The 26,985-nt window shown below is 45.1% G+C and overlaps 1 protein-coding gene across 1 annotated transcript in view; it reads left to right on the forward strand.

The window, feature by feature from the left end:
* INSC (INSC spindle orientation adaptor protein) overlaps positions 1–26,985 on the forward strand; it is a 170,335-nt gene that overhangs the window by 97,982 nt on the left and 45,368 nt on the right. The window contains exons 6-7 of the mRNA XM_049890510.1: positions 930–1,043; positions 16,504–16,629. Of these exons, the coding sequence (XP_049746467.1) occupies positions 930–1,043; positions 16,504–16,629 (240 nt within the window). The remainder of the gene's footprint in view (positions 1–929; positions 1,044–16,503; positions 16,630–26,985) is intronic.

Consider the following 26,985-nt stretch of genomic DNA (forward strand, 5'->3'; position numbering starts at 1 on the left):
TACGGGAGCCCTGGTGGTACAATAGTTAAGAGCTCAGGCTGCTAACCAAAAGGTTGCAGTTTGGAAACCACCAGCTGCTCCTTGGGAAACCTGTGGGACAGTTTGACTTTGTCATACAGGGTTGCTGTGAGTTGGAATTGACCCAATGGCAACAGGTTATATAACCAGTGAGAAGCCCTGATGGTGCAGTGGTTAAAGTGCTTGGCTGCTAACCAAAAGGTAGGTGGTTTGAGTCCACCAGCCCTACTCTATGGAAAAAAGATGTGGCAGTTTGCTTCTGTAAAGATTTGCAGCTTGGGAAACACTATGGAACAGTTCTACTCTCTCCTGTAGGGTTGCTGTGAGTTGGAATTAGCTCAACAGCCCTGGATTTGGGTTGGTTTTTTTGGTATACAACCAATACAGCTGTCCCCCCGTTAGTAAGCGCCTGCAGAGTGCTTCTCTTGACTCAACTCTTGAACCTAAGCCCCACTGGAATTCGCCATTGGCCAAAAACCATCTAAAATGAGCAAGTTCTTTGGTTACATATGTAGCAGCTCATTGGTTTCCAACCTGATGGATTGTTTATTTATCTGATGGTTTCTATTCTCATTAGGAGTCAGTAGCACAACAAAGTCATATTCACTGAGCCAATCAATATTGAAAACTGATTTTCCAATTGACTGGAACAGGGAAAATATCTTGTCTGTGCCTCAGGGTTTTGAAATTGTTCCTATTTCTGAAAGGTAGTTCAGAGCTCACCCTGACTCATGTCTTTCCCTAAGGAGTGCGCAACCTCATTGTACCCTCACAGTGGGGCTGGGAATGGGGCAGAATTATATATTCCAGGGGGCAGTTAGGGACATGGGCCCACTGGTATTCCTTAGTGCAAGATGAGCAGTGAGTATATGGGGGTGAATAACCAGCAGACCTGTGCTCTTTTTCCTTAGGCACTGGTAAGGAAAATTGATGCTTCGGACAATATCTACACCATGGAGTCCACCACAGGGAACCTTTTCAGCCTGACACAGGAGGGGGCACCCTTGTGCCGCATAATAGCCAAGGTGAGCTTCATGACTGGGGGACAAAACGGCAGGCTTGGGGAGTGTGAAAGGAAGCTTGTTCAGTGAGAACACCTGGTTCAGAAGGTTAGTGATGGCTCTAGCATTAGTTTGCTGTGTGACCTTGGGAGAGTTAACTCCCCTCTCTGGTTCCTTGTTATCTCCATTTTCAGTAGGTGACCAGCCCCTTTGATTTAATTTCCCACTTGAGATAAAAAGCTGGTGCCCCAAAGTCTCTATTAGCTTTCTTCATGTGGCATCTGTTATAAATATCAACCTTCCTTCCCCATTGGAGCCCTGGTGGCACAATGGCTGACCAAAAGGTAAGCAGTTTGAATCCACCAGCCATTCTTTGGAAACCTACTCCATCCTATAGGGTTGCTATGAGTTGGAATTGACTCGGTGGGAGCAGGTTTCCCCATCACCATGCATCTTTCTCAGCAGTTGTGGTGTCCCTGGTTTCTTCTGAGTGATGTAATAAATACAAAGAACAATTTGGCATATAGAATTTTAGATGATTGATTGACTTCATGTTGCCCCCGGCACCATGGAAGTAGGATACGTGATTTTTCAAACCCAGGGACCTCACTAAAGTCTTCTGTTTCATTTCCACTGTCTCGCTTATCATTGAGGATGGAACCAATGATGTCTCTGGAAGCAATGTTATGCCATTTAATAGTCCTAAGATGCCAGTCACATGAAGATGCTCCAGCTCAGTAGTCCCCAGTCCTGATGATGCTCAAAATTCCTGATGGAGTTTGTGGAAAATACAGATACCTGTGCAAACCCAAGATTTACTAAGGACCTGGGGTAAGACCTGGGAATCTGCATTTTAACAAGCTCTACAGGTGATTCTGAGGCTTGACACTGATCTGAGCCCCTAAGGAGATCTAGAAGAACAGGGTAAATGTTAACTCTGGTCAGGAGAGAAGTGAATTGTATCAAATAGCAATAGCTAATATTTGAGTGTTACTGTGCATCATGCTAAATCAGGGCTTCCAACTGGTTTGCTCTGGTTTGAACCCTTGCTGAGAATTTGAATTTCTAACAAGTTCCCAGGCAATGCTAATGCTGCTGGTTAGGCAGCAGTTCTGAGAACCACTAGTAGAGCAGTGGTTCTCAAAATTCATTATACATAAGAATCACCTGGGGACCTTGTTAAACTACAGATTCTGATTCAGTATATTTGGGGTGGAAATGGAAATTTTCAGCAGGGGTTCGAACTGGAACAAACTGGTTAAAGCACTGTGCTAAATGCTTAACATGCATTATTCCTTTTAAATCACACAGCAACCCTATGAGGTAAGTGCCATGTTGTTCTCGTTTATGGTTGAGGAAGTGGTTTAAGGGCCTTACCCCCAAGGTCACACAGCTAATAAGGAATGTAGCCAAAATTTGATCCCAAATCTCTTTAATTTAGAGTTCGTGATCCTAAATCCCATAGTGGTAACTTCTGGTTCAATTTTTTTGACCCTTTACGCTCTCAGGCCAATGTGTGACTCAGAAGTTCTCAACCCTGAAAGCACCTTCAAATTGCTAGGGAGCTTTAAAATTTTTTTCTGATTGTGATTTAATTGGTCTGGAGTGGCTCCTGCAGTAGGCATTTTAGTTTTCCAGGTGATTCTAATGTGCTGCTTGGGTTGAGGACTATTGAACTCTTTAGGAGTCATTTAGGTACAGTTTAACCTGAAAAACTTGTGGTGTCTTTGGGGGTGGAAGGGACAGAGAGGATAGCATCCGGTCTGCTTTCTCTAAGGATTCTGTGGCTTAATTGTTCAGCATGGTCAAGGTGTTGACTTGGCAGAGGCCTGCCTTAGTGCTGTGGGGGAACCCTAACCGTAACCCTATACCAGACTATCGGTAGACGGCCGTAGGCCCAACCTCTGGGCTGAAACTGGTTCACTATCAGTTTAATAACTAATTCCAAACAGAAATTAGCTGAATCACTTTTGGAACGAGAGCCATTTTTCCCTTTTAAGGTGTGTTGTAAACACTGTCTGGGTTGGGCTCCAAGTATAGATGTGAGGCAGGAAGGGGCAGGGACTTCCAGGGCCTGGGGGTGTTCTATGTTTTGGAAAGAATAGGCCTTAGAAGTTTTGTGGGAAGGAAAGTCTGAGCTCTTGGTGTCTGTTCCAGGGACCAGGCCCTCCAAGGCCGGGTCTCCATGTGCTGCTTGAGGTAGACTCACCTACTGTTTGCTGCATGTGTCTCCACTCCCAGAAAGCAGAGGGTGCACACATTTGAGTTTAATCACAAGATCATGTTTGGCCTCCTGCAGAGTTAGTCTTTTCTGGGGACTTAAATTTACCTCTGCTACATATTGAGCCCAGATATTTCCAGTGGTAGGAAATATCAGTGTGTTGCTGTGATGCTGGAAGCTATGCCACCAGTATTCAGATACCAGGAGGGTCACCCATGGAGGACAGGTTTCAGCTGAGCTTCCAGACTAAGACAGACTAGGAAGAAGGACCCGGCAGTCTACTTCTGAAAAGCATCAGCCAGTGAACACTTTATGAATAGCAGTGGAACATCGTCTAATATAGTGCTGGAAGATGAGCCCCCTAGGTTGGAAGGCACTCAAAAGATGACTGGGGAAGAGCAGCCTCCTCAAAGTACAGTTGACCTTAATGACGTGGATGGAGTAAAGCTTTCGGAACTTTCATTTGCTGATGTGGCATGACTCAAAATGAGAAGAAATAGCTGCAAACATCCATTAATAATCAGAACCTGGAAAGTATGAAGTATGAATTTAGGAAAATTGGAAATTGTCAAAAATGAAATGGAACACGTAAACATCGATATCCTAGGCATTAGTGAGCTGAAATGGACTGGTATTGGCCATTTTGAATTGCACAATCATATAGTCTACTATGCTGGGAATGACAACTCAAAGAGGAATGGCGTTGCATTCATCGTCAAAAAGAACGTTTCAAGATCTATCCTGAAGTACAACGGTGTCAGTGATAGGATAATATCCATACGCCTACAAGGAAGACCAGTTAATACGACTATTACTCAAATTTACGCACCAACCACTAGGGCCAAAAATGAAGAAATAGAAGATTTTTATCAGCTGCTGCAGTATGAAATTTATCGAACATGCAGTCAAGATGCATTGATAATTACTGGTGATTGGAATGGGAGAGTTGGAAACAAAGAAGAAGGATCAGTAGTTGGAAAATATGGCCTTGGTGATAGAAACAATGCCGGAGATCAATGACAGACTTTTGCAAGACCAACGGCTTCATCATTGCAAATACCTTCTTTCACCAACATAAACGCCGACTATACACATGGACCTCACCAGATGGAACACACAGAAGTCAAATTGACTACATCTGTGGAAAGAGACAATGGAAAAGCTCAATATCATCAGTCAGAACATGGCCAGGGGCCAACTGTGGAACAGGCCATCAATTGCTCATGTGCAAGTTCAAGCTGAAACTGAAGAAAATCAGAGCAAGTCCACGAGAGCCAAAATATGACCTTGAGTATATCCCACCTAAATTTAGAGACCATCTGAAGAATAGATTTGATGCATTGAACACTAGTGACCAAAGACCAGACAAGTTGTGGAATGACATCAAGGAAATTATCCACAAAGAAAGCAAGAGGTCACTGAAAAGACAGGAAAGAAAGAAAAGACCAAGATGGATGTCAGAGGAGACCCTGAAACTTGCTTTTGAGGGTCGAGCAGCTAAAGCAAAAAGAAGAATTCATGAAGTAAAAGAACTGAACAGAAGATTTCAAAGGGCCTCTTGAGAAGACAAAATAAAGTATTATAATGACACATGCAAAGAGTTGGAGATGGAAAACCAAAAGGAAAGAACACGCTCAGCGTTTCTCAAGCTGAAAGAACTGAAGAAAAAATTCAAGCCTCGAGTGGCAATAGTGAAGGATTCCATGGGGGAAAATATTAAATGATGCAGGAAGCATCAAAAGAAGATGGAAGGAATACACAGAGTCATTATACCAAAAAGAATTAGTTGATATTCAACCATTTCAAGAGGTGGCATATGATCAGGAACCGATGGTACTGAAGGAAGAAGCCCAAAGTACTCTGAAGGCATTGGTGAAAAACAAGGCTCCAGGAATTGGTGGAATATCAATTGAGATGTTTCAACAAACAGATGCAGTGCTGGAGGTGCTCACTCATCTATGCCAAGAAATATGGAAGACAGCTTCCTGGCCAACTGACTGGAAGAGATCCATATTTATGCCTATTCCCAAGAAAGGCAATCCAGCTGAATGTGGAAATTATAGAACAATATCATTAACATCACACGCAAGCAAAATTTTGCTGAAGATCATTCAAAAATGGCTGCAGCAGTATATCCACAGGGAACTGCCAGAAATTCAGGCCAGTTTCAGGAGAGGACATGGAACCAGGGATATCATTGCTGATGTCAGATGGATCCTGGCTGAAAGCAGAGAATACCAGAAGGATGTTTACCTGTGTTTTATTGACTATGCGAAGGCATTCAACTGTGTGGATCATAACAAACTATGGATAACACTGGGAAGACTGGGAATTCCAGAACACTAAATTGTGCTCATGAGGAACCTTTACATAGATCAAGAGGCAGTTGTTTGGACAGAACAAGGGGATACTGATTGATTTAAAGTCAGGAAAGGTGTGCGTCAGGGTTGTGTTCTTTCACCATATCTATTTAATCTGTATGCTGAGCAAATAATACGAGAAGCTGGACTATATGAAGAAGAATGGGGTATCAGGATTGGAGGAAGACTCATTAACAACCTGCGTTATGCCGATGACACAACCTTGCTTCCTGAAAGTGAAGAGGACTTGAAGCACTTCCTAATGAAGATCAAAGACCACAGCCTTCGGTATGGATTGCACCTCAACATAAAGAAAACAAAAATTCTCACAACTGGACCAATGAGCAACATCATGATAAATGGAGAAAAGATTGAAGTTGTCAAGGATTTCATTTTACTTGGATCCACAATGAACAGCCATGGAAGCAGCAGTCAAGAAATCAAAAGACGCATTGCATTGGGCAAATCTGCTGCAAAGGACCTCTTCAAAGTGTTGAAGAGCAAAGATGTTACCCTGAAGACTAAGGTATGCCTGACCCAAGCCATGGTATTTTCAATCGCATCATATGCATGTGAAAGCTGGACAATGAATAAGGAAGACCGAAGAAGAGTTGACGCCTTTGAATTGTGGTGTTGGCGAAGAATATTGAATATACCATGGACTGCCAAAAGAACGAACAAATCTGTCTTGGAAGAAGTGCGTCCAGAATGCTCCTTAGAGGCAAGGATGGCGAAACTGCGTCTGACATACTTTGGACATATTGTCAGGAGGGATCAGTCCCTGGAGAAGGACATCATGCTTGGCAGAGTACGGAGTCAGCGGAAAAGAGGAAGACCCTCAACGAGGTGGACTGACACAGTGACTGCAACAATGAGCTCAAGCATAACAACGGTTGTAAGGATGGCTCAGGACCGGGCAGTGTTTCGTTCTGTTGTGCATAGGGTCGCTATGAGTCGGAGCCGACTTGACGGCACCTAACAACAACAACAGGAAGAAGGGGAGAAAGGCCTGGGTTGGGGACCAGGAGGACAGCTCTCATCCCGACTCTGCTGTTAGCTCACTGTGGGACCTCAGGCAGGCCACTTGGGTATTAGCTCCCCCTTTGTGACTTGAGAAAGTCAGCCTACAGGATATTTCAGAGACTTTCCAAATCTGTAATGCTGCTTGACTTTCCTGGTGTTTTTATGGGGAATGCAAGGATGCAATTTTAGTTTTAGCCTACTCCATTTTTAAACAAAAGGCTAAGGTAAGCTATTTCCCACATTTAGTGGTCACTTCCTCCATTTCTCTCCATAAGCACCTTGCTTGTTCCACCCCCTCCTCAGCCACTCTACTAGCTCCTCTCTGTCACCTCCATCTCCGCCCAGGGCCCAAGTTCTCAAGAACCATGAGTGGTAGCTGTTTAGAGACTTAGGACAATCCTTTGCATGTACATGGGTCACACCTCACTAAAGACTGCCCAAGGGAATACATGTGTCTCCTGGAATCATAATAATAATTTTCTACTTACTGGTTTCTTCCTACATGCCAGGCCCTGTGCCTTGGACTTTACATACAATTTACACGGAGTTCCCATATCTTGTCTAGATGCAATGCTCTGACATGGGTTTCAGTAACCCTGTTAACAGATAAGAAAGCCATAACTGAGAGTGGCTAAACAACTCGAGCAGCTGCCTCTTGAAACCAGATTTGTCCAGCTCTGGAGTCAATGCTCTTTCCAGCTCACCAGCTCAATTAGCTAAGAAATAGTACATCCTTTTCCAGGTGAAATCCCTGGTTCAACAAATCTGCCTACTTGTTAAACAGTGTCTCCTCTTTCTCTAATCATCTCGCCTGCTCCAGCTGTGAAGCTGGTGAAGTCCTGGGCCTGGGAGGCAGTGACAGGAGTGGAGGAGAAATGGATGACTCTGAGATTTCTAGATCTGGGAATGGTCAACTTTGATGATGATGGTGGTGACAAAAGCTGTACTACTACTAGTAGTAATAAAATAACAGCAGACATTTCTGTAGCACGTACTATGTGCCGAATACTGTTCTAAGTGCTTTATAAACAGTAACTCATTTAAACCTCATGACAGTTCTCTGAGGTAGATGGCGTTGTTATACCCATTTTACAGGTGGGGGAACTGAGACACTGGGAAGGTCACACAGCTAGTAAGTGACACAGTTGGAATTTGAGCCTGGCTGCTCGGCAGCAAAGCCTGTGCCCTTTTACTGTTTTAAACAGCCCCTCAGTGGCTCCTCCTACTCCTCTTCCTCCTTTCTCTCACCTGATTCTTCCTCTTCACCTTTCTCCCTACTTTACCTCCTCATTATTTACTGGGTCATGTGTTGGGTTAATTGGAAGGTTGGTGGTTGCGCCACGAGGGATCTCTATTATACATTAAAAAAAAAAAAAAAAACACCTAGTGCCGTAAGTAACAGAAAAGCATACATATTTGAACCAGAAAGGCCTGGCAACCTGCTTCTGAAAGGTCATAGCCTTGAAAACCCTATGGAGCAGTTCTACTCTGCACACATGCGGTTGCTATGAGTTGGAATCGACTCGATGGCAACTGGTTTTGTTTTTTTTGGTTTGTATGCGTCAAGCACTAATGCTGAGGTTCATTATCTCACCTAATCCTCCCAACAATCGTATGATGTATTATAATTCCCATTATACATCTTTTTTTTTTTTTATTGTGTGTTAGGTGAAAGTTTACAGTGCAAATAAGTTTCTCATTCAAAAATTTATGAAAAATTGTTTTGTGACATTGGTTACAATCCCTACAATGTGCCAGCACTCTCCCTCTTTGTCTTTACACCCTGGGTTCCCCATGTCCATTTGATCAGGTTTCCTGTCTCTTATCTTCTTGTCTTTGCTTTTGGGCAGGTGTTGCCCATTTGGTCTTGTATGCTTGATTGAACTAAGAAGCGTGTTCCTCATGTGTGTTATTGTTTTATAGGCCTGTCTAATCTTTGGCTGAAAGAAGAACTTTGGGAGTGGTTTCAGTTTGGAGTTAGCAGGGTGTCTGGGGGCCATAATCTCAGGGGTTCCTCCAGTCTCTGTCAGATCAGTAAATCTGGTCTTTTTTTGTGAATTTGAATTTTGTTTTACATTTTTCTCCCACTCTGCCCAGGACCCTTTATTGTGATCCCTGTCAGAGTGGTTTGTGGCAGTAGCCAGGTACCATCTTTCTTCTGTCTCAGGCTGGTGGAGGCTGTGGTTCATTAGTCCTTTGGACTAACATTTTCCTTGTATCTTTGGATTTCTTCATTCTCCTTTGCTCTGAACACGATGGTACCAATAGATGTATTTTAAATGCCCACTCACAAGCTTTTAAGACTTCAGACCCTGCTCACCAAAGTAGGATGCAGAACATTTTATTCATGAACTATGTTATGCCAGTTGACCTAGGTGTCCCCAAGACCTTGGTCCTTAGTCCTCAGCCCCAGTAACCCAGTGCCTCGAGGTACTTGGATGTGTCTAGGAAGCTTCTATGATTGTGGCTTGGTCAAGTTGTGCTGACTTCCCCAGTACTGTGTTGTCTTTTCCTTCGCCAAAGTTATCACTTGTCTGCTATCTAGGTATTGATTCTACCCCGGCCCCCCACCAGCATTTAATGGACTTTGATCCCTTGTCAAAGACTAGCTGACCATATGTGGATGGACTTACATCTGGGTTCTTGATTCTGTTCCATTGGTCTATGTGTCTGTCATTGTACTAGTATCAGGCTGTTTTGACTACCATGGCTGTATAGTCGGTTCTGAGATCAGCTAGTGTGAGGCCTCCTACTTTATTGTTTTTCTTTAGTAATGCTTTGCTTATGCGGGGGCTCTTTCCTTTCCATATAAAGTCGATGATTAGTTTTTCCATCTCGTTAGAGAATGCTGCTGGTATTTGGATCAGGATTGCATTATATTCGTAGATCATTTTGGGTAGAATTGATGTTTTCACTATGTTTAGTCTTCCTTTCCATGAGCATGGTATGTAGGTCCTCTTTTCGTTTCTGACAATATTGTTTTGTAGTCTTCTTTGTATAGGCCTTTTACCTGCCTCGTTAGATCTATTCCTAAGTATTTTATCTTCGTAGGGGCTATTATAAGGTATTGTTTTCCTGATTTCCTTCCCAAAGTTCTCTTTGTTGGCGTATAGCAAGCCAACTGATTTTTGCACGTTGATCTTATATCCTGTTACTCTGCTGACTCTTTCTGTTCCAGTAGTTTTCTTGTGGAACCTTTGGGGTTTTCTGTGTATAGGATCATATCATCTGTGCATAGGGATAGTTTTACCTATTCCTTTCCATTTTGGATGGCCTTTATTTCTTTTTCTTGCTTTATTGCGCTATCTAGGACTTCCAGCACAATGTTAAATAGGAGTGGTGATAAAGGGCATCCTCGTCTCGTTCCTGTTCTTAAAGAGAATGCTTTCGGCCTCTCTCCATTGAGAATGATATTGGCTGTTGGTTTTGCATAGATGCCCTTTATTATGCTGAGGAATTTCCATTCTATTCCTGTTTTACTGAGAGTGGTCACGTGACTCTTTTCTATTGTTCTATTTATGTGGTGGATTACATTGATGGATTTTCTAATGTTGAACTATCCTTGCATACCTGGTATGAATCCCACTTAGTCATGGTGTATTATTTTTTTGATATGATGCTGAATTCTATTGGACAGAATTTTGTTGAGATTTTTTGCATCTATATTCATGAGAGATAATGGTCTGCAATTTTTTTTTCTGATGTCTTTGCCTGATTTTAGTATCGGAGTTATACTGGCTTTTTATGAATGAATTCAGGAGTATTCCTTCCTTGTCTGTGTTCTGAAATAGTTTGAGTAGTACTGGAGTAAGCTCTTCTCTGAATGTTCAGTAGAATTCTCAAGCAAAGCCGTCCAGACCATGCCTTTTTTTCGTTGTTGGGAATTTTTTTTATTACCTCTTTAATCTCTTCTCGTTATGTGTCTGTTCATATTTTCTGTCTCAGTTTGCACTAGTTTAGGTAGTGTGTTTCTAGAAATTTGTCCATTTCCTCTAGGTTCTCAAATTTGTTGTAGTACAATTTTTCATAGTGTTCTGTCAGGTCTGTTGTGATGTCCCCTGTCTCATTTTTTATGTGGGTTATTTGCTTCCTCTCCTGTTTTTCTTTTGTCATTTTGGCTGGTGGTTTGTCGATTTTATTGATCTTTTCAAAGAACCAACTTTTGGTCTTGTCAATTCCATTGTTTTTCTGTTCTCTATTTCATTTTTTCTATTCTTTCTGATCTTCATTATTTCCTTTCTTCTGGTGGCAGTGGGCTTCTTTCGCTGTTTTCTTTCTATTTGTAGGGCTAATGTTTTGATTTTGTCCCATTCTTCTTTTTTGATGTGTGCGTCTACTGCTTTAAATTGACCTCTGAGCATTGCCTTTGCTGTGTCCCAAAGTTTTGGTGTGATGTGTTTTCATTCTCATTTGATTCTAAGAATTTTTGATTACCTCTTTGATTTCTTCTTTTACCCAGTTGTTTTAAAGCAAGGTTTTATTCATTTTCTGAATTTTTTATTTTTTCCTTGCTCTTCCTGTAATTGATGTATAATTTTATGGCATTGTGACCAGAGATAATGCTTTGTATTATTTTGATATTTTGGTACAATTCCCAATTTTAAGATAAGGAAACAAAGGTTCAAAAAGAAGGTCCAAGAAGACATAGCCAAGATCACACACATTATAAATACAGAGCTGGGATTTTAACCAGGTCTGCTGACTGCAGGATCTTAATCTGTTCCTTCTTATATCTCTGGTCCTTGGGATGGAGAAGACAGAAGGTTGAAGTAGAGAGAGGACTCACTGATGGCTCCCTCTCGTCTTTCAGGCCTGGAAGGTAGTTATATTAGTTCTTCCATCAGAATCACTGTATTTGGGTTTCCAGTCCTGACAATGACACAGGGGCTAGGTGTGCCTAGCCTTCCTCGCATAATGTCTCCACCATGAATGCTCTGTGAATGTGCCCAAGGTCAAGATGGGTGTAGTTCTTCCTGGTAGCCTTCCTCACCCACCTCTTCAGACCCACTGTGGTCTTTATTCGGACTCTTCATCTGGCCGAGTTGCCCCCAGGAGAGAATTTGAACAGTCTGTTTGAGGTCTGTCCTCTTGGCAGTCTGAGTTCCTCCAAAGGCCAAGGACTAAACCCAGTCCTCCCTATGATAGTCCGGTGGTGGTAAATGCCATCCCTTCCTGAGTGCAGAGCATGGAAAACTCCACTGTGCTTCCTCCAAATTACTTCCACCACTAGCCTCCACACCCCACAAGCGGTCTCCAACTTTATCCCAAACTATTTGAATAATTCATACTGTTATACAGCTGGGCTCTGAGCCCAGAGCTTTCTATAAAATTAAATAAGCTCCAGCCAACGGTGCAATTCTGCTAGCTCAGGTGATTTTCAGCTCTACTCTTAGATGCGTGCACTCTTTCTGGGACCTGAATGGGGGCTCCACAGTAGTCCATGGGTCTACTCCATCTCACTTCCACTCTCCCCTCCCACATATCCTAGCCCCTGGGACACCTTTCTGAGGGTATGAGACACTCTTCTAATTAGGAAACCTTCAATATCCTCACCCTCTCCCCCCTGCCTGGAACTGGAAGCTAGGCCCTTTTGCATACATCAAATCAATTTTGCCCCCAACAGGTCTGGAATGTAGCTGTCACTACCCCATTTTAGCCAAAGATAATCAGCAACAGAGTCAGGATTTGGACCAGAATCTGTTTAGTCTGGGTCCAGGGTTTTCCATTCCTCACCTAATAGATTAAAATGCTAAGAAGGCCATTTCCACAGGCTTGGGAAAGGATATAACGAGGGTTCAATGCAAATGTATGCAAATGCTTAAATATAATTGTGTTGATCTCAGTGCCTCCTGAGCGAGAGGAGGGCTGCACATGGATCCTGGCTCTCACCCTTGCATTCTGTGGCACCATTTCTTCATTGTCTATTCCAGATATAAATCTCTCTCTCTCTATATATAGATGTGTACTTATACCTATATTAATATCATCAAATACATCACCATCTATATAAATATCTTTTTATATTTTGTGCTACATATGTTGTTGTTGGGTACCATCCAGTTGATTTTTGACTCATAGTGATCCCATGTGACAGAGTAGAGCTGTCCCATAGGGATTTCTAGGCTGTAAACTTTACTGGAGTAAATTGCCAGGTTTCTCCTGCAGAGCTGCTGGATGGGTTCAAACTGTCAACCTTTTGGTTAACAGCTGAGTGCTTAACTGTTTAGCTACCTGTGACCCCTATACTATATATAAATAATATAAAAGCATACATACATAAATAGATACACACACATATATGTTGTTGTTTTGTGCAGTTAAGTGGATTCCAACTCTTAGTGACTCTATATGACAGAGTAGAACTGCCCCATAGGGTTTCCTAGGCTGAAATCTTTGTGGGAGCAGATTGCTAGGTCTTTTCTGCCATGGAGCAGCTGGTGGGTTTGAACCACCAAACTTTTGGTTAGGAACCGAGTGCTCACTTGTTGTGCAATCAGGTCTCTTTACACACATATACACATGTATGTATATCTATCTTGATTGCATGTTTGATCAAACATTTAATCAAGATGCATTGGTAATTACTGGTGATTGAAATGCAAAAGTTGGAAACAAAGAAGAAGGATCAGTAGTGGGAAAACATGACTTTGGTGATAGAAATGATGCTGGAGATCAGATGATAGAATTTTGCAAGACCAACAATTCATAGCAAATACCTTTCTTCAAAAACATAAATAGCGACTATACATGTGGACCTCACTGGATGGAATATACATGAATCAAATCCTCTACATCTGTGGAAAGAGACAATGGAGAAGCTCAATATCATCAGACAGAACAAAGCTGGGGCTGACTGTGAAACAGACCAACTGCTCATATGCAAGTTCAAGCTGACGCTGAAGAAAATTAAAACAAGTCCAAGAGAATCAAAGTACGACTTTGCAGTATATCCCACCTTAATTTAGAGACCATCTCAAAAGTAGATTTGATGCACTGAACACTAATGACTGAAGACCAGGCAAGTTGTAGAATAACATTGAGGATATCATACATGAAGAAAGCAAAATGTCATTAAAAAGACAGGAAAGAAAGAAAAGACCAAAATAGATGTCAGAAGAAATGCTAAAACTTGCTCTTGAACATCAAGTAGCTAAAGCAAATGGAAAAAATGATCATGTAAAAGAGCTGAACAGAAAGTTTCAAAGGGCAGCTGGAGAAGACAAAGTAAAGTATCATAATGACATGTACAAAGACCTGGAGTTAGAAAACCAAAAAGGAAGATCATTCTTGGCATTTCTCAAGCTGAAAAAACTGAAGAAAAAATTCAAGCCTCGAGTTGCAATATTGAAGAAATCTATGGCCAAAATATTGAATGATGCAGGAAGCTTCAAGGGAAGATAATCACTGTACCAAATACAGTTGTTGATGCCCAACCATTTCAGTAGGTAACATATGATGAAGAACAATGGTATTGAGAGAGAAGTCCAAGCTGCACTGAAGGCATTGTCAAAAAACAAGGCTTCAGGAATCAATAGAATGCCAAATGAGATGTTTCAACAAATGGATGCAGTACTGAAGGTGCTCACTCACCTATGCAAAGAAATCTGGCAGATAGCTACCTGACCAACTGACTGGAAGAGATCCGTATTTGTGCCTATTCCAAAGAAAGGTGATCCAACAGAATGCGGAAATTATTAAACAACATCATTAACATCACACACAAGTAAAATTTTGATGAAGATATTTCAAAAGTGGTTGCAGCAGTACATCGATGGGGAACTGCCAGAAATTCAAGCTGAACTCAGAAGAGGATGTGGAATGAGGGATATCATTGCTGATGTCAGATGAATCATGGCTAAAAGCAAAGAATTTCAGAAAGACGTTTACCTGTGTTTTATTGACTATGCAAAGGCACTTGATTGTGTGGATCGTTACAAATTGTGGATAACGTTGTAAAGAATGGGAATTCCAGAACACTTAATTGTGCTCATCAGGAACGTGAACATAGACCAAAAGCCAGTTGTTCAAACAAAACAAGGGGATCCTGCGTGGTTTAAAACCAGGAAAGGTGTGCATCAGGGTTGTATCCTTTCACCATACTTATTCAATCTGTATGCTGAGCAAATGATCTGAAAATGTGGACTACATAAGGATTGGAGGAAGGCTCATTAACAACCTACAATATGCAGATGACACAGTCTTGTTTACTGAAAATGAAGAGGACTTGAAGCACTAACTGATGAAGATCAAAGACTATAGCTTTCAGTAAAGATTACACCTCAAGATACAGAAAACAAAAATTCTCACAATTGGACTAATAAGCAATATCATGATAATGGAGAAAATATTGAAGTTGTCAAGGATTTCATTTTACTTGGATCCACAATCAAAGCCCGTGGAAGCAGTAGTCAAGAAATCAAAGGGCAAATGTGTTGTAAAAGACCTCTTTAATGTGTTAAAAAGCAAAGATGTCACTCTGAGGGCTAAGGTGCCCCTGACACAAGCCACGGTATTTTCAATCACCTCATATGTATGTGAAAGCTGGACAATGAATAAGGAAGTCCAAAAAAATTTGAATTATTTGCATTTGAATTATACTGTTGGCAAAGAATATTGAATATACCATGGACTGACAGAAGAAAGAACAGGTCTGTCTTGAAAGAAGTACAGCCAGAATTCTCCTCAGAAATGAGGATGGCAAGACTTCATGTCACATACTTTGGACATGTTATCAGGAGCGACTAGCCCCTGGAAAAGGACATCATGCTTGGTAAAGTAGAAGGTGAGCAAAAAGGAGGAAGACCCTCAATAAGATGGATTGACACAATAGCTGCAACAGTGGGCTCAGACATAGCACTGATTTTGAGGATGGCACCGAACCAGGCAGTGTTTTGTTCTGTTGTACACAGGGTCACTATGAGTCAGAACCAACTTGATGGTACCTGATGACAACATATCTGTCTGTTATCTCTCTCTCTCACTCTCTATCTCTCCCTCCCCCTCCTTCCCTCTCCCTGTATTTCTCCATCCTTCCCTCCCTCCCTTCTTTCATCCATCCATCCATTTATGTGAAGGGAGGTCTTTAGGACCAGCAGAGCTTAGGACTCCTGTTTTTTTCTTTCACTTTAAAGACAGGGGCCTTCGGGGGGGCCACAGCAGATGTTCCAGGAACTGTGGGAAAGCAGGAAGGCAGCGGGTAAAGGATTGTAGAGCAAGGAATCAGAGGGGTGAGTGTCTTGCTCAATATCAGAACTCAATTTTATTGGTGTAACAATGTGCATTTAAAATCAGTGATTCTCTCTTAACCCTCTATAAAGCCCACTTAGGTGATGTTAGGAGCTCCTGGTCTGTTCTTCCTTAACCCCGCACCCCCATTGCACTGCACCTCTACCTAGTATTGTACCTACTTTTAAAATTACCCACCTTTCCTGCCAGACCATAAGTTCAGTGCAGACAGGGACTGAGGCAGTCTTGCTCAGTGCCAAGCGCAGTGTCTGGTCTATAATAAACCATTAATATTTTTTGAATGTATTAGTGAATTTACCAGCCCATCTTATTCCCTTTTTCCACCAAATCAACTACCCTAGAAGGAAGTAGGAATACAAAAGTGAGGGATCACTATTAACTGATTATAAGATGTTAGAAATGATCAGCTGTCCCAGAGTTGGCACCTTCAAATTGGTGCCTATAGTGATCAGCAGCAAAACCGTTAGAATGAAAAGGACCCTTGAGTCCATCTTTGTGGGGTAGAGGGGAAGGGGAGGGCAGGACGCAAAGCACGTCAGCATATCAGCTAAGTAAGTGATGCCAGTTATTTTTGGGTCAACCCCAGGGAAGGTCACACAGTAAGGTCATGTGTGATTTTTCTTTTTCTTGGCAGGAGGGTGGTGTCGTAGCACTCTTCAAGGTCTGCCGGCAGGACAGTTTCCGGTGCTTGTATCCCCAGGCACTCCGCACGTTGGCCTCCATCTGCTGCGTGGAAGAGGGTGTCCACCAGCTGGAGAAGGTAAAGATGCAGCTGGCAGGATGGGCCCAGGGGCCTGGAACCAGGCTGGGAGGTGGGAAAAAGACCTCACTGTGGCCATCTGGGCCATCTGGGTCTCTTCGTAGAACAAGTGCCCTGAGTGCTTCCTTTTCCCAGTCATCAGGCATTATTCAGATGGGGCTGCTGAGATCTTGACTGTGTGAGTCGGTGAAGAGGTAAAGGGGGCAGGCACTGATGATCTTGACCAAGAGAAGCAGAGCCCAAAGGGGGACTTAGTACTTTCTGGATGGGGTGACCAATAGGGATAGTCAAGTAAGGGTGTCCGGTGGGTGGAACACGCAAGAGGGAGGTGGGGAGTGGTGGTGAGGATCAAGGGAATTGGTCCTTCACTCATAGCAGGACCCCAGCAGAAGGAAGAGGGTCCAGCTCCTGGGGGGAGAGAACAGGCAGGAATAGGGTGGGTATTGGGTACCTAGGCAAGCAGAGCAGTCTCCCCACCCCCCTCCCCCAACTACAGACTAGAGGGCTTGGATGAGGAAAATGGAAACCTAAGTCCAAGAGTATGCTGGGTCAATATGGCATGGGAGTGGGTTGGGGGTCAGAGAAGGAATGCAGTGACGTGATTGGCCCCTACTGCCTCAGGTCAAGCCCGGTCTAGGGCAACACAACTATAGGCAGTCCCTGAGTTACGAACATCCGACTTAGAGACAAGTCATACTTGCCCTTTAATGTTACGTAGCTTTGCCCTCATTTTGAAAGATTTGAGCTAACCCCTACTCACAACAAATTCATCACAGTCACCTTCACTTGCCGCACATGCAACTTTTAAATCATTGAAAAGATTCGAGACTTTTCTTGTGCTAAAACCGAAAAAAACCAAACCCACTGCCACTGAGTTGATTCTGACTCATAGCGACCCTATAGGACTGAGTAGAACTGCCCCATAAAATTTTTCTAGGCTGTAAATCTTTATGAAAGCAGACTGCCACATCTTTCTCTTGCGGAGTGGCTTGTGAGTTTGAACTCCGACCTTTTGGTTGGCAGCTGAGCACTTTAACCAATGTGCCACTAGGGTTTTCCTTGCGATAAAGTAGGGATAAATGAGAACCTTATGCACCTGTTACTGACTTATAAATTCAACTTGAAGGCACGGTCAGGAACGGATCCCATTCATAACCTGGATACTGCCTGTAATTCCAGTATTCCCCACGTTCCACCAGGTTGTAGTGCTGAATCCGCTGCATCACCCATACCTGAGTGGGCCTGAGCCTGCAAGGAGTAGGTCTCTGCAAGGAGAGAGGGATACTGAGGCTGGGGCTGATATTTGGGGATTTCCCGGCCAAGTTTTAGGGGAAGGCCTGGTATGTCTTAGTGACGATCGTAGTGCTTGCAGGATTGGGGATAGGTACCGAGTATTTATGTGGGCTGGTCTGAACAGGAGTGGGCAAGCACACTGCTCCCTTCGCTGCAGTCTGGTCCTGGCTGCCCAGATAACCTTCACCCTATCCCCAGCTTCTTTACTTTAGTCTGCGCTACTTTTTTTTACTAGTCAAATGTTCGTTTTACTTTTTAGCCTGCCTTTTTCCAAATATTTTTTTTTTTATACTCAGATTATTAGCACAGAGTAATAGGATCAGAGACTCAGAGATGCCATGAGCTGGAGATGGAGGTGGCTGAGGAACCTGCTCATTTTGCAGATGAGAAGGCTGAGGCTTGGAATGATGAAGTAATTTGTCCAAGGCCATACAGCAAGGTCATGGATGAGCTTGTGCCAGCGCTCTGGACAGAGTGCCCTCTTTCCATTAGGCTGGAAGCCCTTAAATCCAGTTGTTATGAGTACTGGATTTGGAGATAAGAGATGGATGTTTATCCTTGATCTTGGTTCCACTTCTTAGTGGGTAAGTAGGGGCAGAGGAGGGAATGACTTGTTCAAAGTCATACAGCTACTAAATGGTAAAGCCAGAATCCAAACCTAGGTCTTGCAAGACTGGAAGCAATTATACTTCTCTCTGTTATAGTGCACTGTCTGGTTGTGTGAGCGCACACATATGTGTGTGCCCTTAGATAGAGGAGGGAGTGGAGAGAGAGAGAGAGACATAAAGAGACAGACAGAAGACTCTAAAAAGGAAATACATTAAACATTTCCAGCTTCATGTGGCGAATAATCCCCTCCCTTCTCCCATAAACCCTTCTTCCTTGAACAGTTAACAAATAGCCAGATGGGATTGGCTTCTCATTTCCTTCATTTATGGCAGGAAGAATAGAAGGAACACAAGAGGCTTGGTATCACCAGCCCTTCCAAAGCCTTGGGTTTCTTGGCTTTGGTGAGTTTGAAGAGCAGCAGGAAGTTTTTTAAATCCAGAGAAGAAAATTAGAAGAGCATTTTTTGCTTGGAACTGAAAATCTGAGCAGAGGGGAAGGCTGGAGACAATTTTTCCTTCTATCTCCTGAAGCTGCTCAAAAGCCAGAACACATTAATATGTCTTTCCCATGCCAGATGGGCTGGCCTAGCCTGGGAGTCAGACTCTGCCCCACTCAACAAGAGGATGGAGAGAATACTCATTGTCTGGGGGCTTCTGTACGCCAGGTGCTGAGTGAGCCCATTGCACACATCCTTTCATTAACTCACAGGACCTTGTGAGCTGAGCACTCTTATTATCACCATCTTAAAGACAAGGAAACTGAGTCTCAGGCAATTCAAGTGACTTGCCTACATCCCATAGTAAGTGTTGGAGTCAGGAGTTGGACCCTGTTAGCCTGACTGCATTACCCCTGCTCTTTCCAGTCTACCTCACAGCTTCACGGATCTAATGGGTGCTCTCGGGGTGCTGATAAAGTCCTTGCAATTTCACCAGGCCCTGGACAACTTTGCTGCTCTGAACTGCTGTAGGGGATGGTGGTCTTACATGGGCAGCATTCCCCTCTTCCAGGTCAGATTGTTTTCAATACACAGACACTCATGAAACACTTCCTCTGTGCTAGGTGCTAAGTCTTGGCCTGAGAAGGGCTCCGAGGTGGCCAGAAATAGCAGCTATACAGTTAAGCAGCTGGAAAGTTTGCAAAGTGACTCTGTATGCATTCCAGTTACATCTGAGGCTCGCCTCCGGTGTGCAAGCATCCACACCGCACAGATGAAGAAACTGAGGTGAAACAGCTTCTTGCATAGACTCACACAGCTTGTAATTCATTAATTCAGCAATCATTTGTGGGGTGTCTGCTATTTGCCAGGTACCATTTTAGGTGTTTGGTGTAAAGCAATGAACAAAACAGACAACCCCTTGTCTTCATGGAGACTATGTTCTAGTTCAGAGTTGACCAGCTATGACTCCTGGGACAAATTCAGCCTGTTGCCTGCTTTGGTACTGCCCGTGAGCTGGGAATTTTTTCTTACATTTTTAAGTGGATGAAAAATGATCAGAAGAAGAAGAATCATGTGGGTCACATGAAAAATTATGTGCATTAGTTAAAAGTGACCAACTGCTAACTAAAAGGTCGGCGGTTTGAAACTTCCTGCGGTTCTGCTGGAGAAAGATGTGGCAGTCTGCTTCCATAGAGATTTACAGCCTCGGAAGCCCTATGGGGTCACTGAATCAGAATCCAGTCGACAGCGGTGGGTTTGGGTCTTGAATACTTGGTTTGGGCAAGCTCTTGGCTATGCCTCTCCTTTTATTATGCCGCGTAATCCTCACAGCGACTAGGTTCCGTTGGAGCTGTTATTATCCCCCTTGTTTATAGAAGGAGAAAGGGGGACTCAGAGAAGTGAAGCCACTTGCTCAAGGGCACAGAGCTAATGAATGACTGAGTAGTAATTTAATTCCAGCCCAGTTGATGCCGGAGCCAGCCTGGGCTGTTAACCATTATGCAGACCTAACTCAAAATCAGATATTGTGAGGTGAATATTCACATTCTTCCCTCCACGTGAAGGTGCTTCCAAAGTTGTGGGAAATTCTACAGGCACCTGGGAGGGGTGGGCAGGGCCTTCAGCTCCTCTGGGCTCACCCATGCCCGCCCCTCTGCCTCAGCCCAGCTTCATCTGAGCCACACTCTGGATCCTGGCTGCTCAGTGCTGGCCTTTGGGACTCTGGTGAGGCTGGTAGTTGTCAGTGCTTAGCATGGAAGGTCCAGAAGCCCAGGGACAGGCCAGATGTAGTAACCACAGAATGATAGGCAAGGTAAAGGCTGGGTGGGGAAGACAGGTGCCCACGGGGCTCTCGCCTGCCGCCCTACCTGCCAGGCACAGTTTGTGGCCTAATTAGATAATGTCAGAGTTCCAGCTTCCCCTCCTGGCCTTCTCACTGAGGTTCCCTTAATTAATTAGAAGTGAAAAATGAGCTGGATTTGATGAAATTCACCTCTGTTGTACTGTTTTCCTCCAGCCTTGAAGAGGTTCATTGAATCATGCAGAGACCCCAGCAGAGGAGCGGGTCTTGTCAGGTCACCAGACGCTCCATCCTTCCAGATTCTACTTTGTGATGCTGAGCCTTGTCAGGCTCTGGGGATTTGTGTGGTCAAAGGTTTGGTCATGGTTTCGTAAACTCACTCACACAGAGTCACTTCATCAGCTGCTTCTTCATCTCTCTGTCCATTAGTCGTTCACTTATTTATTTATTTATTTATTTTTGCAATCATGCTGTCACTTACTTTTCTGTGCACTCACTTGCTCGCTTATTACACCCATCACCGATTCATCCTTTCATCACACGTCTCCTGTGAGGCAGCCCAGGGCACTGGGAGACCATGAACTTTGAGAGCTCAGAATCTGGGCTTGAACCCAGGCTTCTCTACCTATGAATTTGGGTGCATTAATTACCCTGGTAAAGTTACTTACCTTCTACAAGGGCAGTTTCTTCCTCAGTAAAGTGGGGGTCATAGTATGTGCCTCATAGGATTGTCAGATGGATGTAAAGTTTCTCATGTGGTGCTTGGCACTCAGTAGGCATGGAATTAATGGTAGTTATTGTTGTTGTGTGCTGTGTGCTGTGGATTCAATTCTGACTCCTAGAAACCCAATAGGATAGAGTAGAACTGCCCCCATAGGGTTTCCTAGGCTGTAATCTTTATGGGAACTGATCTCCAGGTATTTTCTCCCATGGAGCCCTGGTAGGTTCAAACTGCCAGGCTTGCAGTTAGCAGCAGTGTGCTTAACCATTGCACCAAGTGGGGGACAATAGTGGTTCACCAACAAAATTCTTGCCTTCACTGCAGGAGACCCGGGTTTGATACCTGGCCAATGTACCTCATATGCAGTCACCACCCACCTGTCAGTGGAGGCTTGAATGTTGCTGTGATGCTGAACAGGTTTCAGTGGAGCTTTCAGACTAAGACAGATTAGGAAGAAAGACCTGGCAACCTACTTGCAAAAATCAGTCAATGAAAATGATATGGATCACAATGGTCTAGTCTGAGTCCGGTCCAACAGATTCAGAACTGTGTTCCCTCAGTTAATGAATATTGGACTTGGATTCAAACCCTAGTCTGGCTGGTTTGCAAGCCCCTGCTCTTTACACTATGTTACCCTGGGAAGGGAGTCTCTGGGTGGTGCCAACGGTTAACGCACTTGGCTGCTACCTGAAAGGTTGGATGTTTGAGTCTACCCAGAGGTGCCTCAGAAGAAAAACCTGGTGATCTACTTCTGAAAAATCAGCCATTGAAAACCCTACGGAGCAAAGTTCAGTTCAGACACACATGGGGTCACCATGAGTTGGAATCGACTTGAAGGTATCTGGTTACCTGGGAAGCGCTGTCTCTTCTGAGGTGGGCACTGCAGGGAAATGGCTCCCCTGGGATCCAGGCTCTGGACATTGGCCTGGGTTGGGGGAGACATGGGCATCAGTGGGACAGGGGCTGGAGGGGACGAGCTGTTAGCACTCAGCAAAGGAGTCCAGAGGTGTCTGAAGGGCCTCTTGGGGATCCATTCCTTCCCTTCTGAGGTGTTCTACAGAGATCTGGTTCCTCCCGGCCACAGTCTCCCTACCATCATGTTTCCCTGGATCAGCAAGCTTCAGGAAGTCTGTCCTACCTTCCCTGTATCCTCAGCAGACACACACCCCTCATTTCCTGGGCTCCAGGGCTAGGCCCTCAGCAAGAGAAGCAACCAGACATGTGCCCTGCCTCCCAGGGTGGCCGAACAGGGAGAGGCCCAGCAGTACAGACAGTGGAGAGGGCTGTCACATGGCCGTCAGATGCTGGCAGCACCACTCCTGCCAGGTTGGCAAAGGCAGCACCAAGGGGGCAATGTAGGTGGGCCGAGAGGGGCCACGAAGTGGTCCCAGGTAGGCCAGGGGAAAGTGTTCTCAAAGGGGCAGGGAGCTGACACAGCTGTGGGTCGGCCCAGGGGGCTCTAAGTCCTTTAAGAGCTCTGTGTTCAGGGAGTTGGAGGAGCCCAGAGAAGGTGGCAGAGTTCTGTGGGCCCCACTTTGGAAAAGACTATGGGAAGAGAATCAGAACCCCAGAGGCACACAGCCCAATGGGAACAGACATTCCCAACTCTCTCTGGGCAGCCAGGGTGACCCAGCCTTCCCTGGACTGGTCAGAGCAACTTTCCTAGACAACTGACCTGAGAAGGTGGACTGGCATTTCCAAGGAGGGGGACTGCAGGGTTTGGAGGAAGCCCAAAGGGGGTGAGGGAGCAAGTCACTTCCCTCTGAGCCTCGGTTTCCTCTTCTGTAAAATGGGGATGGCATCTGCTTCTTGGAGCCACTGAGATGATGCAGTGCATCAGTGTGGGTGGTTCCCAGCATGGTGCCTGTGTGGAGTGAACACTGCCTGTGCTCACTTCCTGTTCCTCTCCCTGGCCAGCTCCTCTCCACCTTTTCAGACTGGCCTGGAAAACCCTAAATTGCCCCCAAAGAACCTGAGTACTGGGTGTGTTGCAAAGGCCCTGGCAGAGTTCTGAGTGGCTAAAGGGAAGGTCAGGGCACTGCAGTGCAGGGGCTGGGATGGGACCTGCAGGGAGCTGGAGATTGGAGCTGGACTAGAGATGTGGCTGGTGAGGGGCTAGGGATCTGAGGGCCATAGAGAGGGAGGAGGGTCAAAGCCCAATGCTCAGACATCCTTGGGCAACCTCCAGGACAGTTCTATTAATTGCCTTTTCCAGCCTCAAGACCAGAGACAATCTTGCGTTCAAAAGAGCTTCCATTTATTTCCACCGCCGCCCCCCCATCCACCCATTTTATTTTTTCAAATAAGGAGTTTACCCTGTGCTGGAAGCCAAGAGAAGACTTTAATGAAAATCGATGGAGAAATTAAAGACAAGCAGGGGGAGGGTAGAGGGCTGAATCTCGAGTCCAAGGAGAAAATCATCGATGGTGAGGAAAGAGAAAATTGCTGCCTGTCTCCATGCAACTGACTCCCTCATCCTCCTCCCAACCCCTAAGTCCCCCCACCCCATTTCCTGGGGCAGCTTCTAGGAGTAGATTTGCCCTGACATCTGAAGGGCAGGTCAGGAGGAGAGATGGAGCCAGGGTGGCCTGGACCCCCCTGTTGAAGAGACCCTGGGTGGGGGGCAGTGGGGCGCAAGGGGATGGCGGAGAGGCTCCACAGCTCTGGCTGCTGGTTTACAGGATTGTCTCCCTACTACCTGCTCCCTGTACAGTGGCAGATGATCAGAAATTGGTAATATTTGCAAAAACTTTAACCAGTTTTTCTTATCCTTTTGCTTGTTTGACTCTCACAATCATTTTGCAAAGGGAGAAGTGGCCACACCCATTTTGCAGAAGAGGAAGTTGAGGCTGGAAGGGATAGAGATGCTGGAAGGGACAGAGCCAGGACGAGAACCCTACTTTTATTGCTCCAGTCATAGGTTTAGTTTGCTACATCTGTCCCCTCCCCATTAGCTGAAAAGGGCCTGAGTATGCAGAGCCCAGGGCAAGGCAGCTACATCATCTTGGCTGGGCCAGTTCTAATGTTTAAGAGAGGCTGGGTGGGGAGAGAGGGGCTGTGGATGACAGCCAAGAAATCTGCTTACTTTGACTTGTGGCCCTCTTCTTTATCTGGGGGAGCCCCTAAAAGAGGTAGAAAGAATGTGTCTGGATGGAGGTCCCACATGCTTCCCCCCCCCACCTCTTTGGGGCTCAACAGGCTTATCAGGTCCCCCCATGCCCACTTTCCCAGGCACTGGGATTGGGAACTGCCCTGGGACTGGACTGGGGCTGTGTAGAGAACCCAGCTCTACGTCAGCTGGACTCTGGCTGACTGGCAGAGAGGAGTAGAGACTGAAGGAGGGCGGGGTGCACTTCCCCAGCTCTGCAAGGGGAGGTGTCTGTTACTGAGCTTTCCCAGAGGGCGTGAGGCGCCTACACATCCCCAAATCTCTCACCTGTCGGTCTGCCTTGGGGGTAGAGATGTAGGAGCTTAAAGAAAACCAGATATAAAGAAAAACCCATTGCCCTTGATTCTGACTCGTAGTGACCCTAGAGCACAGAGGTAAATTAACCCATAGGGTTTCCACGGCTGTGATCTTTATGAAAGTAGACTGCCACATCGTTCTCCTGTGGAGCAGCAGGTGGGTTCAAACCAGTGACTTTCCGGTTAGCAGATAAACGCTTTAGCCACTGCATCACCAGGGCTCCTTTGATGTAAAACGCTGGAACAAAATCGGATACTGTTCTCTTCCCGAGAGGAGCCAGGCTGAGATTACAGGACAGTACTGACCAGACTGAAAGAAGGGCTTGCTGGCTGGAGGCCGCACCCTGCAAGTTCGTTCTGGATTTGGAGAAGGGCTGGATCTAGATCAATGGCAGTCTGAGTATCTAAGCGCAGCAGCCAGGAAAAGCTCAGGCTTTGGCCCCTGGTATCCGATGCGCTGTGCAACAGCGGGCCCTGGTGGACAAAAGCGGTAGCGGCAGCTGCAGCGTCTTCAGGCTACATGGGCGGGCTGCTTTCTCATGGAGCTGCTGGTGAGGCTTCAGGGAGGCAGCAGCGAGTCTGGACCAGCCACTGGCCAGTGTGTATGTATGTGTGTGTTCTTCCGCATTGCGGAATGAGGATAGACGCCCAGCGAGGTGGAGTGATGGCCACCTCCACATTCCCTCTGTGAGCTGCAGGGCTGACACCAGAATGCAGACCCTCTGACTTCACTCAAATACAGCCTGGCAGGGCCTCTGTGAGTAGTTCCAGGTCCTAGTGGTGGGAAGGGTTGACAACCAAAAACATTGTAAGGTCCTTCAACAAGGGCAGACTGGCTAGAAATCTTTATATGGGATTTCCCCCCAGTCCGCTTTTGTACCACCTGGCTCTGGTAATTTGAACCAGCTTTCACTCCCTCCATCTAAGTCCCATGGCCTTGAACCCAAGTTCTCCAACAGACCTAGAGAGGCTGGCAGGCCGAGATGGGTTCCACGAGTCAGCCTGGGACAAGTCAGATGAACAGAAAGCATATGAGGATGGCCATGCCTCCTGGGTAAAGGCTCCCATGCAGGGAGGTAATGGAGAGAACCTGGGGTTGGTCCTTCCTTTGCTAATTGTCTTAGTTAATCTACACCTGCTATAACAGAAATACCACAAGTGGATGGCTTTAACAAAGAGAAACTTATTCTCTCACAGTTTAGGAGGCTAGAAGTCCAAATTCAGGATGCCAGCTCCAGAGGGAAGCTTTCTGTCTCTGTTATCTCTGGAGGAAGGCCCCGGTCATCAATTTTCCTCTGGTCTAGGATCTTCTCAGCGCAGGGACGCCAGGTCCAAAGAATGCGCTTTATTACTGGAAGTACTTTCTTGGTGATGTGAGGTCCCCCTGTCTCTCTGCTGGCTTCTCTTTTACGTCTCAAAAGAGGTTGGTTTAAGACACAACCTAATCTTGTAGATTGAGTCCTGCCTCATTAACACAACTGCCTTTAATCTTGCCTCATTAACATCATAAAGATAGGATTTACAACACATAGGAAAATCCTATCAGATGACAAAATGGTGGACAATCACACAATACTGGGATTCATGGCCTAGTCAAGTTGACACACATTTTGGGGGGAGACAACTCAATCCATTACACTACCGGACACAGGGAAGTTTCCTAATCCCTACATGCCTTGATTTTTCTCATTTGGTGGAGGTCCCTGCTCTACTGCTGTCATAAGCCATGTGAAGTAATTTTGGAAGACATAATGTGATGAACAAAAATTAGAGGGTGCTGAGCTGACTGGGATGAGAACTCTTCCCTGGGAAGTCCCTGGGTGGTGCAAACGGTTAACATCCTTGGGTGTTAACCAAAAATTTGGCAGTAGTTCACCCAGAGGCACCTTGGACGAAAGACCTGACCGTCTACTTCTGAAAAATCAGCCATTGAAAACCTTCTGGAGCGTCGTTCTTCTCTGACACATGGGTTGCCATGAGTTGGGGTTGACCTGGCAGCACCTGACTTTCTCTGTGGTTGGGTGTGTGTTT

Source organism: Elephas maximus, chromosome 7 (assembly GCF_024166365.1).
Source record: "Elephas maximus indicus isolate mEleMax1 chromosome 7, mEleMax1 primary haplotype, whole genome shotgun sequence".
NCBI lineage: Eukaryota > Metazoa > Chordata > Mammalia > Proboscidea > Elephantidae > Elephas > Elephas maximus.